General features: G+C 36.0%; 2 protein-coding genes across 2 annotated transcripts; one reads left to right on the forward strand and one right to left on the reverse strand.

Annotated features, from left to right (window-relative positions):
* Positions 1-1,661: 1,661 nt before the first annotated feature.
* LOC149794006 (uncharacterized) lies at positions 1,662-2,686 on the reverse strand. Its single transcript, XM_089969080.1, has 2 exons — positions 2,671-2,686; positions 1,662-2,143 (listed from the first exon to the last, which is right to left on the reverse strand). Exons 1-2 carry the CDS (start codon positions 2,684-2,686, stop codon positions 1,662-1,664), a joined length of 498 nt encoding a protein of 165 aa, XP_089825206.1.
* A 1,952-nt stretch (positions 2,687-4,638) lies between these two features.
* Positions 4,639-13,166, forward strand: LOC149794007 (chondroitin proteoglycan 2-like). Its single transcript, XM_089967941.1, has 4 exons — positions 4,639-4,798; positions 5,052-5,288; positions 8,297-8,545; positions 10,363-13,166. The coding sequence occupies exons 1-4, from the start codon at positions 4,726-4,728 to the stop codon at positions 10,533-10,535; spliced, it is 732 nt and encodes a 243-aa protein (XP_089824067.1). The 5' UTR covers positions 4,639-4,725; the 3' UTR covers positions 10,536-13,166.
* The last annotated feature ends 962 nt before the right edge of the window (positions 13,167-14,128 follow it).

A 14,128-nucleotide genomic window follows, 5' to 3' on the forward strand; every position in this document is an offset into this window, starting at 1 on the left:
TGTGGCTCCGGATTCCAAATTCCGATGCACACATGCGGTTGCAGGTGGGGCATGGGATACCGTTAGTTGGGGGTGGCTGGGATGTGCGTCTTGAGATTGTCTTTGTACCTCTTGCTATGGTGGCCTTGGTTTCAATTGTCCTGGGCTAGCTCGCCAAAAACCAGCTTCTTTGTGATTCTGTTTTGATCCATGCGGATGAGATGGCCAGTCTAACGAAGTTGGGCCTGGATTAGTTTGGCTTCGATGCTTGTTGTATCGGCTCTATCAAGGACTTCCTGGTTGGTGATTGGGTCCTGCCACTTGATCCGCATGATGAATCTCAATGAGCGCTAGTGGAATTGTTCCAGCGGACTGATGTGCCTTCGGTAGACATTCCACGTTTCACAGCCATACAAGAGAGACGTGAGGACAACTGCATTGTCCACTTTCATCTTTGCTGACAGGCGTATGTCGTTGTGTTGCAAGACTTTGGTTGGGACTCGTCCGAGTATTTACCTGGTTTTTTGGATCCTCGCAGTGATCTCTTTGCCCACTGAATATTGTGCTGCCAAGGTATTTGAAACTGTTCAGTGGAGATACAGGGTTGTGAAGGATCAGTGTTCCAAATGCTGATTTACACATCGTGGAATTCTTCCAGAGTCTGTTCACTGACAGCCTTGTACCTCCGCTGGGATATCATCCTTTCAAGATGCCCTGTCACAGTTCATTTGTTTAATGGCCGTCCTCAACTCCTCTATCGTTGGCGGAACATCCAGTTGGTCGTACGTTGGCTGTTAGGGTATTTGGTCAAGAACAGAGTGGCTGACCCATGAGGGCAGGTTTAGGAGCTGACTAATGTGTTCTTTCCATCTGTCCTTAATGCAAGCCTTGTCTTTTATTAGTGTACTACCATCAGCAGCAAGCAAGGGGGCAGAGGCAGACTTTGAAGGACTGAAGATTGACTTGATGGCGTTGTAGAACTCTTTGGTGTTGTTAGTGTCAGCATAGCGTTGCACTTTATCAGTTTTCCTTTCCCACCAATGGTCATGCATATTGAGGATTTCCCTCTGAGCCTCAGTTTCATAGGATTTGAAGTGGTTATATATGGGGAGTGAGGTTATGTCATTCTGCCAGTCCAGGAATGCTTTGTTCTTTCTGTCAAGCAGATCTTCAATGGCACTGTTGTTCTCGTCGAACCAGTCTTGATGGGTTCACTTCTTGAGGCCCAGAGTCGCCATAAGTGTTTCTCATATCATGCCTCTGAGCCTGTTCCATTTGTCAGATTCATTTGCACGTATAGGTCCGTTGGTAGACAGCTTGTCATCTAGGCTCTTCTGGAACTTGAGCTGGATGGAAGGTTGCTGAAGTTTGACAATGTTGAAGGCTGTGCGCAAAAGCTTAGAATGCCTTGGGTGATGTGGAGCAATGCGCAGCTTTAAGTTAGTTCCGCTCCTCGCATGGCCTTGGTGATGCGAATATCCTGGGTATCGACCTGGATGACTATTACATAATGGATTAAGTGCTATTGGCGAAGTCTGGGGTGCATCCACGTGTTCATACATTCTTTCGCCATTATGAACATTGAATTTGTGATTAGGCGGTCAAATGCTGAGCATTGTGCTGAGTAGGAGCAGACCGTTGTTGTTCATCTTGCCGTCACCGTGCTTTCGAAGCACACCTTTTCATTGACCATAATCGCAGCCAACGCAGACGTTGAAGTCCCTCAGTAGTATGATCTTGTAGACAGCTTGAACTGAGTAAAGTACAGAGCTGAGGTCCGTATAGAACTGTTCAATGGTTTCCACTGCACTCGAGAGGGTAGGGGCGTAGGGGCTGATGATTGTTGCGTGGTGTTTGTGGCTGATAGGTAGTCGCAGTTTCCTTTGCCTCTCATTGACACAAACTGGCAGGTCTGGAAGCTGCAGAAGATTTGATTTGATAGCCAGGCCGACTCCATGGATCCTATCCTTATTTTGGGCATTTCCTCTCCAGACGAAGGTGTAGCCACTTGCTAGCTCAGTCAGAGAACCCTCAGCTGCGAACCTGGTTTCACTTAAGGCTGCAATGTCGATATTGTCGCGTGAAAGCTCCTTAGCAACTAGGGCTGTTCTCCTGTGAGGTCTTGCTACGTTCCCTTTGTCAATGACAGTACGGATTTTCCATTCTACAATAAGAAGTCTTTTCTTTGATAGTTTCGACTGCAGATATGGATGATCTTGCGAGCCAAATTTTGATGGGCAGGCTAATTTTAGGCCACCTGTTCTAAACCCCTCCCTATGCAGGGTGAGTAGCGCTATCCTTAAAAGGTGTGCTTAGTCGCCCTGGATGATTCCGAACTGTTCTGCTGCTCTAGGTACAGAACAGAGCGACCACTGTCCAAGGGCCGCCTACGTTCAGGTCTCTGACTACAACTCCCAGTAGTCATCTTCAGCTATTGTGTCGCAAGTCGCCCATCGCCTTAGGTCTTTGGTAGGTGCAGGTAAGGAACAATGAGTATGATGATGAGGATGAGTGATAGGTGCACAACATAACCTGTGCTTGAGAGAGTTTAAAGTCAAACAGCCTTTGCACAGAGACAGCCTCAATCTCTCGGCCTTGGTTGTTGGAACTCAATGGTACGAAGATTCGTCACGGCTGGGGACTACATCGGCTGCATTGCATGGCTATGACGTCTTCAGTGACTTGTCATACCCTGCGCTCTCCACATAACGTTTGCAGATTCGCCTTTCTGGCTTTGAATCACTCAGTTGATCTCTTCCGCCCAGTTTGTCGAGGCTGGCTTTGAATGCAAGGATAGGCAAGTTCCTAAGTCACCGAGGGTTTCAGGCCCGTCGACTACCCTCAACCTGGTTTAGCCGGCCAATCGAAGCCGTTGCCTGTGGTGTTGCCGCTACGCATGCTACAGTTACTTGTATCCACAGGTGAGAGCTGAGCGCCTGGTGGGGACCAAAGGTGGACGAGCTACTCCCGAAGGAGCAAGACGTGCCCCCGAGAGGTTCTACCCATATATATATATATATATATATATATATATATATATATATATATATATATATATATATATATATATATATATATATATATATACTTTTCTATTTGAGGCTTTTAATGTTGTTTTGGGATTTTAACTTATTATAACTATCTGTCATTATTATCAGCGCATTGTGCACAGCATGTGTCTTTCCTTCATAGTCAATGTCATGGTTTGGTGTGATTTGGTGCTTTTCAGTGCAGCAATACAAGTATGTTAATTAGTCAAGTTGCAATTGGAATAAAGTGTCTTCTCAAGTATACACCACCGTAGCTGACCCAGGCAGGTCCAATGGCAGGACCAGATCCCAAACTCTGTCGGCGTATTTTGAAGTTTTCTACCGTCCTTGTCAGTCTAATTTTAGGGTTATTTAAGATAAAGGGATGAGGCTTGGCATAACTATATATCACTATTAAATGAATGTAGCATATTTATGTTGGATCATCTATTCATTGTCAAAGTCACACTTCAATATGTCATCTTCAAGTCTCATTTGACTATCTGCTCTCGAACTGTACAAAAGTAATTTGCGGAATTAATTGAGCGCATCCACATTCTAAGTTTGAAGGCAACTGATGCATCACAGTTATGTGTTTAATGTTCCAGTCGAAGGTTGCTAAGCAACTTTTCACTCCTTTAATGAAAACTTCCAATTAGTGCCCATTCAGGTAAAAAATGAACTTAGTGCTTTTCCATGTTTTGGAAGTAACTTTGCAGCACTGTCTTTATGGCTATAGATTTCATTATTACATATTTTGGTACCATACCATGTCAGCTGGAGAACAAGACTTCAAAGAATTTTATTTCCTTATACAATTAATAGTTTTCAGCAGAAACGGTTTGAGATTCGGGGCTATTATAAAGCAAATCATCTGACAACTCACTGTTGACGCCAAATAGACTGCCAAACGTTTATCTTGTCAACCCTTGCAATGAGTAAGAAATGATTTTTTACACTTGCACATTATACACGTACGCTTTTTCAAATAGCTGTTTAAAGTGATGTGCGTGCGTCACGAACAAGCTTACAGAAAATTACATCAGCTTATTTGAATTCTAAATATGTTGACAGTTAAGAGGTACACACGGATTCAGCCATTTCTTATATATTTGACCCTGCTGAATGTTTTCCCAAAATATATTTATTCCTTATTCATCAAGCAACAAAATTATATCAACTAATTAACTGAATACATATTCTGAGTGAGTCTTCAACATGTACAGCAATCGAAAAGGCTACGCACGTGGCCATTAGTCGTATAACGTATATATTTACCTTTGGCATTCTATCGTAAATATGTTCTAATTTTTAATCTCCGCAAACTCTTTTAACTATGAAGTGTATTAAAAATTACCTAGGTAACTTTTTAACTGTAAACTGCACATTTAGCGTTGATATTATTTACACAAATGTCAATCCCTTGTGAGTTTAATATGCAGAGCTCTCACAAACAAGGAAGTAGTTAAATCAATTTATTCTTTTCATGGTTCGAATCACGGCTGAAACTTCACCCAATTTAAAATCCCCTTGAATAGAGAGACAAAAGGTTGACAAATATGAAAAGATTTTTCTCGCATTTGCATTGGTTGGAGACTCACACAATGGAGCGATATATATACATATATATACGTGTGTGTGTTACCCGACTCGAAAACGCCTTGGCTCAAGTTATTCAAAGTACTGACGTGACGGTTAAGAGCAACATTATTCACAAATGGACAGATTGCATATCATCGCACTGTCCATCCTTGTAACAATATTAAGCCTTACATATTCTGCTTCAACAGGTAGTGTATGCTCTCTCTCTCTCTCTCTCTCTCTCTCACACACACACACACACACATACACACATGTCGATTTGTTATTCAGTCACAAATCACATTGTAAGGAAAATTGAAACCTCTACATATTTCCAGTTGAAAATAGGTACATAAAACTAAATATGGTACACTATCTTACCTTCTGCAAATCTTTAGATCAGGCATGAATTTGCAATTTGTATAGCGTTAGAGTTCTATTTAATGTTACCTTCATTCATAGTGTGCGTGGATTCGTGTTCTGGAAAAAGCAATGGAAACTACCAATACTGTCCAGACTGTCGGAAGTATGTGGCATGCTCCAATGGCTATAAATACATCATGCCTTGTGCAGCCAACCTTGTCTGGGATGACAATATAAAGCGATGCGAGTGGACGTCTTCAACGTGTACGGCATCCACATCAGCAACAACGACAACGTCAGTAAGAAGAACTACGCCAATCATACGGCCAACAACCGGTAGTGTATCTCTCTCTCTCTCTCTCTCTCTCTCTCACTGGATATATATCATGATGTGTTACGCACAAATATGTCCGGTATCAATAAAATTCTTTCGTTTTATTATCTGCATATGTTTGTGATATGTAACAATATAAAATTAAATAAGGGTTATATTCACGCCTATATATATTGTCCTGCTCTGATCAGTTGAAGTTTAGCGATTCCATATATATATATATATATATATATATATATATATATATATATATATATATATATATATATGTATATGCATGAATTTCAGTGATTGAAAACAGAACAAAATAAAATCTTTCAGATATGATAAATTGTCTCTATGACAAAACATTCAGGTACTGTTCAAAGACGAGTTAGCAAGAGGAACATTCAATGCAATTATATATTGCAATTGTATTCACAAGACAGTTTGTTTCGTTACAGAAAAAAAGTAACAGTAACCAATATAAACTAAATGTGAGATACATATTATGTCTAATATTAACAACACTTCATGCAGTATGCAATGTGGATTAGATTGCCGACTGCGTCTTTTCAAAATCAAAACCTAAAGCGGGAAAGGACGTCATGAATAGTCAGTAATTTTGAGACATCTTGCAATGGATAGGTTGCGGTCATTTGCAGTGCTCCTTCATTTTCATTAATTAATGCATTTCATTGAATGACTCAGACGACTTAAATTTATTTATTATTAAATATATTTACAGTACCAAAGACTGTGTGCTATGTAAAGGAATAAATATTTTCCCGACATTGGTTAATATCAATGTCCAGTCAATTTTAACATGCATTTTGAAAGATTGGGGTACCAGGTCATTTACATTGAACCAAATGGAATGTTATTAGTTTTCGCATCTATTTAAACATTTCCTTTAACGAAATAAATAAAGGTTACTCCTTTATTCGTGAGCGCGTGTGTGTTTGGGGTGGGGGTACCTTTCACAAGGTAGGTAAATTTGAACTGCAAACACATACACAAATATTAAGCCTTCATATGTTATATAATTGGGGACATAACATATGAAAGTTGACCGTAGGGAAATAATGTTTGGAGTTAAGGATTTGCATTGCTTCAATGCATCATTTCAAAGAAATGAAATTATTTTCTATGCGTTATTGTTGACAAATGTGAATAAAAACGACATCTCAGTGTATTTTGCAATATATCAAAGCTAGTAGAGATTATGTTGGAATAGACAGTTATATCATACTTCGTTTCTGCGTTTACCATCAATTTGTCTCTGTTATTTCCATGGATGTATCAATGTCTGTATTGTCCGAACATGTCGTATTAGTTGGTTGTTTCCTTATATTTGCGCTTGATCACGGTTAGATTCATAACCTATATGAAATGTCCTAAACTCTGTTCTCTGTGTTATTGCATTTTCTATAGAGATCTAGGTTAAAAGCTATAGCCTACTGTCATCACTGCGAACTTTTGTGACCGTTTTAGATTCTGAAATGCTGATGCTTATCCCAAGTCGTATATGGGGTATAAATCGTCATTATTGTCTAGCACGACACACACGTAAAACACAGCAGTCCCAAATGAATAAATGAATTCAAACGAAACAAAAGGAAAACCAACTCTAGACAATTTTAAAATCATTTAAAACATGATACGCTTCATTCGCAGCAACCAGAATATGTTTTCTCCCCACCCTAAAAATCTGTATGAATAAAATACGGCGATTCTTTATTGAATCAAGTATCCTTTGAGTTCTAGTAATTATGTTGCTGTGGACCGTCCCCGTCTGGAGAAAGACACAATTATTACACGTTTCTGTACAAAAAGGGAAATGAATCTCAGTTACCTTACCTGATACCCGTTCTCTTTTATCAGCGTACACCGGAAACAATCTTACCGTTTCTAACGAATTTTTGGTGAGTCATCGTTGGTCCTATACTTAAGGGCGATTATAAGTGCGATCTAAACAAATAAATTGGCATTTCCTTTATGAGTACTTTGCCCAAAGTCTTGACTGATATACTGAACACAACATCTGCGGCTGGACAATTGCAACCATCTGAGACAAGAATTACAAGCAGGATTTGGGAAAAAGATTTCTTCACAGATGACAATGTCTCTAATTCTCCAGTTTTTGCTGGGAATATATTTCCGATGTGAAAAGCAGATTCTATTGCAAATTAATAGATTTCAATAAATAGTATGATATAATACATCATTAACAATTATGCCTGTCATTTTACCTAAGAATCGTAACGGGTAAAATTCTAAATAATTTTAAGACATATGTATAGAATTTCAAAACGTTGAGTCCTGACACTTTAAAGTTTAGCTTCTTGTTTTGAAATCAGATTAGATAAAAGGCCACTATTATGTTTCTTTGTTATTTTGTTTAATTACAGAAAGTAATAATAATATTTGTAATCAGCAATAGTCTTGGATGTTCCAGTAGGGTGTCTCGAGCATCAATTTAATGTTATTGAACGTTTTGGTGATACAACCGATGAATAACACGACAGATAATAAAATCATTGTTTTCGAAAACGGGGGATATATTAGACAAAACGAATTTTAGTATTTTCAAACTCTTTGCTTTATTAAACATATGTGGGTTTATTTGATTACCTAAAATTCATTAAGACAATATCAATGCAGATATTAGCAACTCAGGGAAAGAAAGCAGCCACGTTCAGTGTGAATTATCAAACACAACTTGACCGTTGAAGTGAAGATGATGTTTTCAAACTTTTTGATAACATGAGAAGAGGAATTGTTTGCTATGGGTCAGAAAATTGGGAATACAAATTTAATAGTGATATTGAAATGAAGAAAGGATTGATTTATGAATTATCTGCAGAACACGTTATAAGACAGAAACAAGTATGGAATCAATGCCATTGACTATTTTTGATGATTTAGTACAGCTAATATTAAAAAACTGTACGCGTCGGATTAGCTACAACTTCTTAGATCATTAAATAATTTATCATTTTTATAGAGTTATGATTCCTTTTTATATCAGGTTCATCCCTAGTGTGTGTGGATTCGTGTTCTGGAAAAAGCAATGGAAACTATCAATACTGTCCAGACTGTCAGAAATACGTGACATGCTCCAATGGCTACAAATACATCATGCCTTGCCCAGCCAACCTTGTCTGGGATGACAACATAAAGCAATGCGAGTGGACGTCCGCAACGTGTCAGGTATCACCAACAACAAGAACGTCAATACTATTCAGAAGAACCACACAACGTGCCCGTCCGATGTTAGGTACGATTTCAGTAAAGTATACCGCTGCATCTGCTTATAAGATAGAAAATTCCCGATCCCTGTCTAACTTAGCAACATTTATCTATTGGCCATTGGCTTCTGAGATTTCCAAATTTCAAACTAAATAAATGTTATCGGTTGAGTATAAACCTATTTTCTTTAATTAACACTATAATAGTATTTATTTGCTCTAATTATACTGTTGTATTAGAACTGGCGTAAATTACATGAAATTTAATTACCATATTTTATTTCAATGATTAGTTACAATGTGTTTTTTTTTTTTTTGTAGTATGAATGATTCTATCAAAATTAAGAACCAATAATTGCCTTTACTGAATTCAATTGCATAATCCTGTGTTTGGCAACAACACCCAGTATATTGTGAATAGGAAATTGACTGACAAAGGGACTAAGAAAAGCCATGAAAAAAGAAAGGAAACATAAATCTCATTCTTTTGGCATCCGGCACGGCTTCGGCATTCAACCCACATCTTTATTACAAAAACTGCCTCATTTTACCTCCCTATACAGGAATATGAGGATATGAACAATTAATCAAATGTTGTCTCCTAGTGTAGATGTTAAACTTTATATAATGCGTTATATCGGCAACTGATGCCTACAGTGCGAGATAACATATCGAATGATATGTGGCAATAATCTCAACACAATTAATAGATTTTCATAGGATGAATTACAAAATAAAAAACACTTACGTCATACTCGAGTTCGAGCACACCATGCTATTGAATTGTTTGCTACTTCACAGTGCTTCGAAAGGAGATTAAAAAATTTACATCTGATGTTTTTCTAATTCTCTTCCTGATGTGTATGTCGTCTGCTTGAGGTCCACTCTTTGCTGTGAAAATTGCTGAATATAACAGTTTCATCTCACTCGAACCAAAACAAAGTTCTCTATCAGTGTATCCGGAATTAGTATCTGGCATTTCCTGCAAATATGAATAAATGAGACTTGTTTAATTTTGTCTAAATTATATTGTTCATATTTTTGCTTTCTAAATTCTGTGATGTGTTGTATTCCAACGAAATTTGATATCGGAGTCATCTTCTATATATTGAATACAAATATTATTCGTTACAGGTCACGTAGGTTAAAACGTTTCAAAATATAACGTTTATATGCATTTTTTATAGGTTTACTCCAACCGATATTTCTGACGTGTATCAATGGCATGAATAAAGTGATAGATTGTTCAAACTTATCTATTACATTACATTACTATATATCTTTTTACATGACCTTAAGCATTTTGGATCTTCCAAATAGTAAAGATGTCTACTACTGATTTTGGAACAAGGTAAAAGCAAAAGTAAACCAAGCGCTGTAGATATAAGTGTATTATCTTTTGGCTTTCCAGTTTATCATCTGGTACGTATATATATATATATATATATATATATATATATATATATATATATATATATATATATATATATATATATATATATGCCGTCTAATAAAGTTTGCACGGCAATGGTCCGTAAAACTGCAGTGCGTGGTTGCATTTTCATACTGTATTAAAATCGCAAAGTATGCGCCATAAGTAAATATATAATTTAAAGGCTAAGCACAATTTAGAGTTATAGATCTTATTCTAAATAAACTAACAGTAATTATTGTAAACTTAGAGAGTTTTGTTTTTATGTATGCTTTTACCAAGGTAAAATACTTCAGGTCCAAGAAAATGATATTTGTTACATCAAGTTGTATTTTCCTCTATCTTTGGCAGTGTGATAAAATATAAGGACATTTTTGGTAGTAGAAAACCACTAGATTTTCTTGTTATTTACAGGCTGTGTTGACTCCTGTTTTGGGGTAAGAGATGGAGACTACCAATACTGTCCAGATTGTCACAAGTATGTGTCCTGCAGTAATGGAGATAAGTACATCATGCCGTGCCCTTCCAACCTTGTCTGGAATGACGTGATCAAAAGGTGCGAGCGGACGTCATCCACATGTCCATGAAAATAATATGGCGTCTTCAAAGAAACTGGACTTTATAGGACTTAATTGCTTAGCAGTTTCTGGCTTGCAAAACTTTTTTTCCGAATTAGCTCTTTTATGTGTGTCTTTCATTGTTGTTTGTGTGAATATTTTTATATTCATATCATGTCCACTCAACATATGGTGTGAGTACATGCAAACCAAATGTTAACTTCCAACAATTCTGGTATTTTTCATCGAGCATGGACTATTAGTGGAAAAACACATAAATGTTCAGAGACCATAGGTTTTGACCCCTGGTTAAATTGTGATCTTTAACACCGATTATGAAACATATTGTTCTTCAGCATACAAAAAAACCCTCCTACACACACGCACACACACACACACACACACACACACGCACACACACACACACCGCACATACCCACATTGTGATACAGATATTTTAAAAGAAATTCATAATGCAGAGAGTGTGAAGATGCATTAGTAATAATAGTAATACTAATAATACTCTTTTATGTTTCCAAAACAAATTGACATATATATATATATATATATATATATATATATATATATATATATATATATATATATATATATATATATATATATATATATATATATATATATTCTTTTAGAATAAGCCATGCTGATGTATATATTAACTTTTTCCAATAATTAAGTTTGATCAGTTTGACTTATTCTATTTGTATATTAAAATGAATATTCCATTTAAAAATATGTCTTAGTCTTGCTTTCTCATTGATTTACTAGACGAAGTGTACGACTAATAATTCTTATATGACCTATTGCAGTAGTACATGTAAATATGTAGTCATCTTGAGAAAGAGTGTGTGTCAGAGACAGGCAGGGAGACAGAGAGATATAGAATGAAAACTAGAGAGTCTAAGGTTTGTTAATTTTCGATATGTCATACCAGTTACATATAAGAATACGTTTGCAAGAAAAGTATAAGCTATGGCCAAATAGTTTTGTTTTACTCCTATGTTTTTAATTGGTAAATTGATGCTTATGACCCAAATTACGACCATTTTATCTACAGGTACAGCATATGCTTTATGAGTCTTTCCCTCGTATATATATATATATATATATATATATATATATATATATATATATATATATATATATATATATATATAACTCGATCATATAATTGCTGTTAAACCGGAAGGAAAACGAATTGAGCAAATTAGCTTTAAATTCAAATAGGAATAGGTTCCTTGCGCTTGACTAATGAATACATATGTACGTAACTTTATTGGGGAATTGTAAATGCATACAACATTACAGCCTTTTCTTAGAACGAACTTTCCTGTCCTACTTTAAGTTAATGCCAATAACGTCGATGTCCAACATTGCTTCACCATTTCTAGAACAGAAGAACCAAACATCATGTAAAATATTAGAATTTGCTGTAAGAAATTGAAAAATATGATTTTTATCTTTTGCAGCAAAATAATTATTTTTTAATTTTGTTTCTGATGCTAAATGTACAAGTTTTCACAGAACCAGGATATGCGTTACTATTACTATAACAAATTTACCATCACTGTCTCTTTTTTGTCATTTTACTCGATTGTTAATATGTGGTTATAAAAGAAAGAATACCATTGTATTAATCGTAACATCGATATATACAGAACTCAAGAGAAATAACCCCTGACATATTAAGATTGCTTTTTATAATTTTCATGCGCACCATACATTTACATAATATAATGCAGCTTTTATGTACACTTCATTAACTGGTTGGGTTCTGATGTTCCAGAACAGTACATTATGTACAACTGACCTATGCAATGCGCTTATTAGTTATGAAAGTAACAAAGTAATATGTACACATTTTTAACAGAATACATGACCACGGTTGTTTGTGTGTGCATATATATATATATATATATATATATATATATATATATATATATATATATATATAAAGAAGATGCAATAGTAATACTAGTAATACCCTAACTTTAATGTTCTCCAAACAAACTGACATATGCATAATTATTATACATTTTATTGAAATTAGCTGAAATATAGTAACATAAAATGTTCATATAATAAAAATTAGTAAATAACATGATGTGTATTCACAAGGGTTTGCCAAACGGTTGATACCAATCTGTTTAGGTAGTGATTGCTGTCAAGTTACTCTCTAACTGGTCTGCGGCCTTCGTTGATAACCATCATATAGTTGAAAGGTTGCAAAAGGTTGGTTGAACTCTATTTGTAATTCATAAGGCTTTACATACAGTATATGTGATTAACGAATGGATCGTATGTTTATTAAAATAAATTGTAGGTTAGAACACTTTTGTGGAAAATGTACTGAGAGATTGTTGGTACCATAGAGATACAATGAATATATCTTTCATTAAAGAGTTGTCTTCAAATAAAGTGAAAATTCTATATTGAAAGAAATTATTGCTATATTCATGAATGTGTCATCTTACACACTTTGTGTGGAACGAATGGATCGCATGTTTATTAAAATAAATTGTAGGTTAGAACACTTTTGTGGAAAATGTACTGAGAGATTGTTGGTACCATAGAGATACAATGAATATATCTTTCATTAAAGAGTTGTCTTCAAATAAAGTGAAAATTCTATATTGAAAGAAATTATTGCTATATTCATGAATGTGTCATCTTACACACTTTGTGTAACAGTTTTTAATTTTTAGGAGCAAAGATAATCAGGAATAGAACCTCAGCCGCCTGTAGCGGCTTACTCCTAGCTCTCATATAGTGACGTTCTAATCCACATGGTCATACGCTCATCCCCACATCCCTACACTCCACCTCGTATAAAGCAAAATATCTCCAAAAAAGCATAAAGAATGGAAAGTGTTGAAGGATGTGACTCGTGGTGCATGTGAGCCAACTCGCTAGGCAAACAAAGTTAACACAAAGCAACATGAAAAGTTAAATTATTAAATGACAAAATTATTAAATTCACACACACACACACACACACACACACATATATATATATATATATATATATATATAGAGAGAGAGAGAGAGAGAGAGAGAGAGAGAGAGAGAGAGATCAGAAAGGAAAATGTTTATCTATTGAACGTACATGGTAAGTGCAGATACATACTTATATTGAGAAAAGTTATATATTGATACAAATATACATATATTGATTTGAGAGTTTTAATTCGTTAGAAGTAGAAATCAAACACGTGCTAAATCAGAACTGGATGTGTTTGAATGTCTGTTAAACTCAAACATTCCAGAGAGTTCCTTCAGGTGCTCGTGATAACAGGACACGATAAGATACGATGGTTTTTGCTATTAATAAACTTAAACTGAAATTCACTCCGATTGTCAAGTAAGTTCAACCGCTCACGTTGATGATAAACCCCGGACATTGGATACAGCAATCTGAAACCAGTTCCCACTTTCCAATGTTTGTATGGAGACATTAGTCTTGACTGTTTCTGATGCGCCATTATAGATCAGTTCGTTCTGATCTAGAGCGAATATCATCCTATTGGTTGGATTGATGCTGATACGTGCTTCTTATGTGCGTACGTAACATACATCCATCCTGGTGTAGCAGCAGAGAGGGCGAA

The sequence above is a fragment of the Sinohyriopsis cumingii genome, chromosome 8, assembly GCF_028554795.1.
Source record: "Sinohyriopsis cumingii isolate HCF-2022 chromosome 8, ASM2855479v2, whole genome shotgun sequence".
In the NCBI taxonomy this organism is placed as follows: domain Eukaryota; kingdom Metazoa; phylum Mollusca; class Bivalvia; order Unionida; family Unionidae; genus Sinohyriopsis; species Sinohyriopsis cumingii.

Bases quoted from the DNA above. Each gene is read 5' to 3' on its own strand.
- LOC149794007 (XM_089967941.1), top strand. From the start codon at position 4,726: ATGGACAGATTGCATATCATCGCACTGTCCATCCTTGTAACAATATTA. The intron at 4,799-5,051 runs GTAGTGTATGCT...CTTCATTCATAG, and splicing joins TACATATTCTGCTTCAACAG to TGTGCGTGGATTCGTGTTCT. The intron at 5,289-8,296 runs GTAGTGTATCTC...TTTTTATATCAG, and splicing joins AATCATACGGCCAACAACCG to GTTCATCCCTAGTGTGTGTG.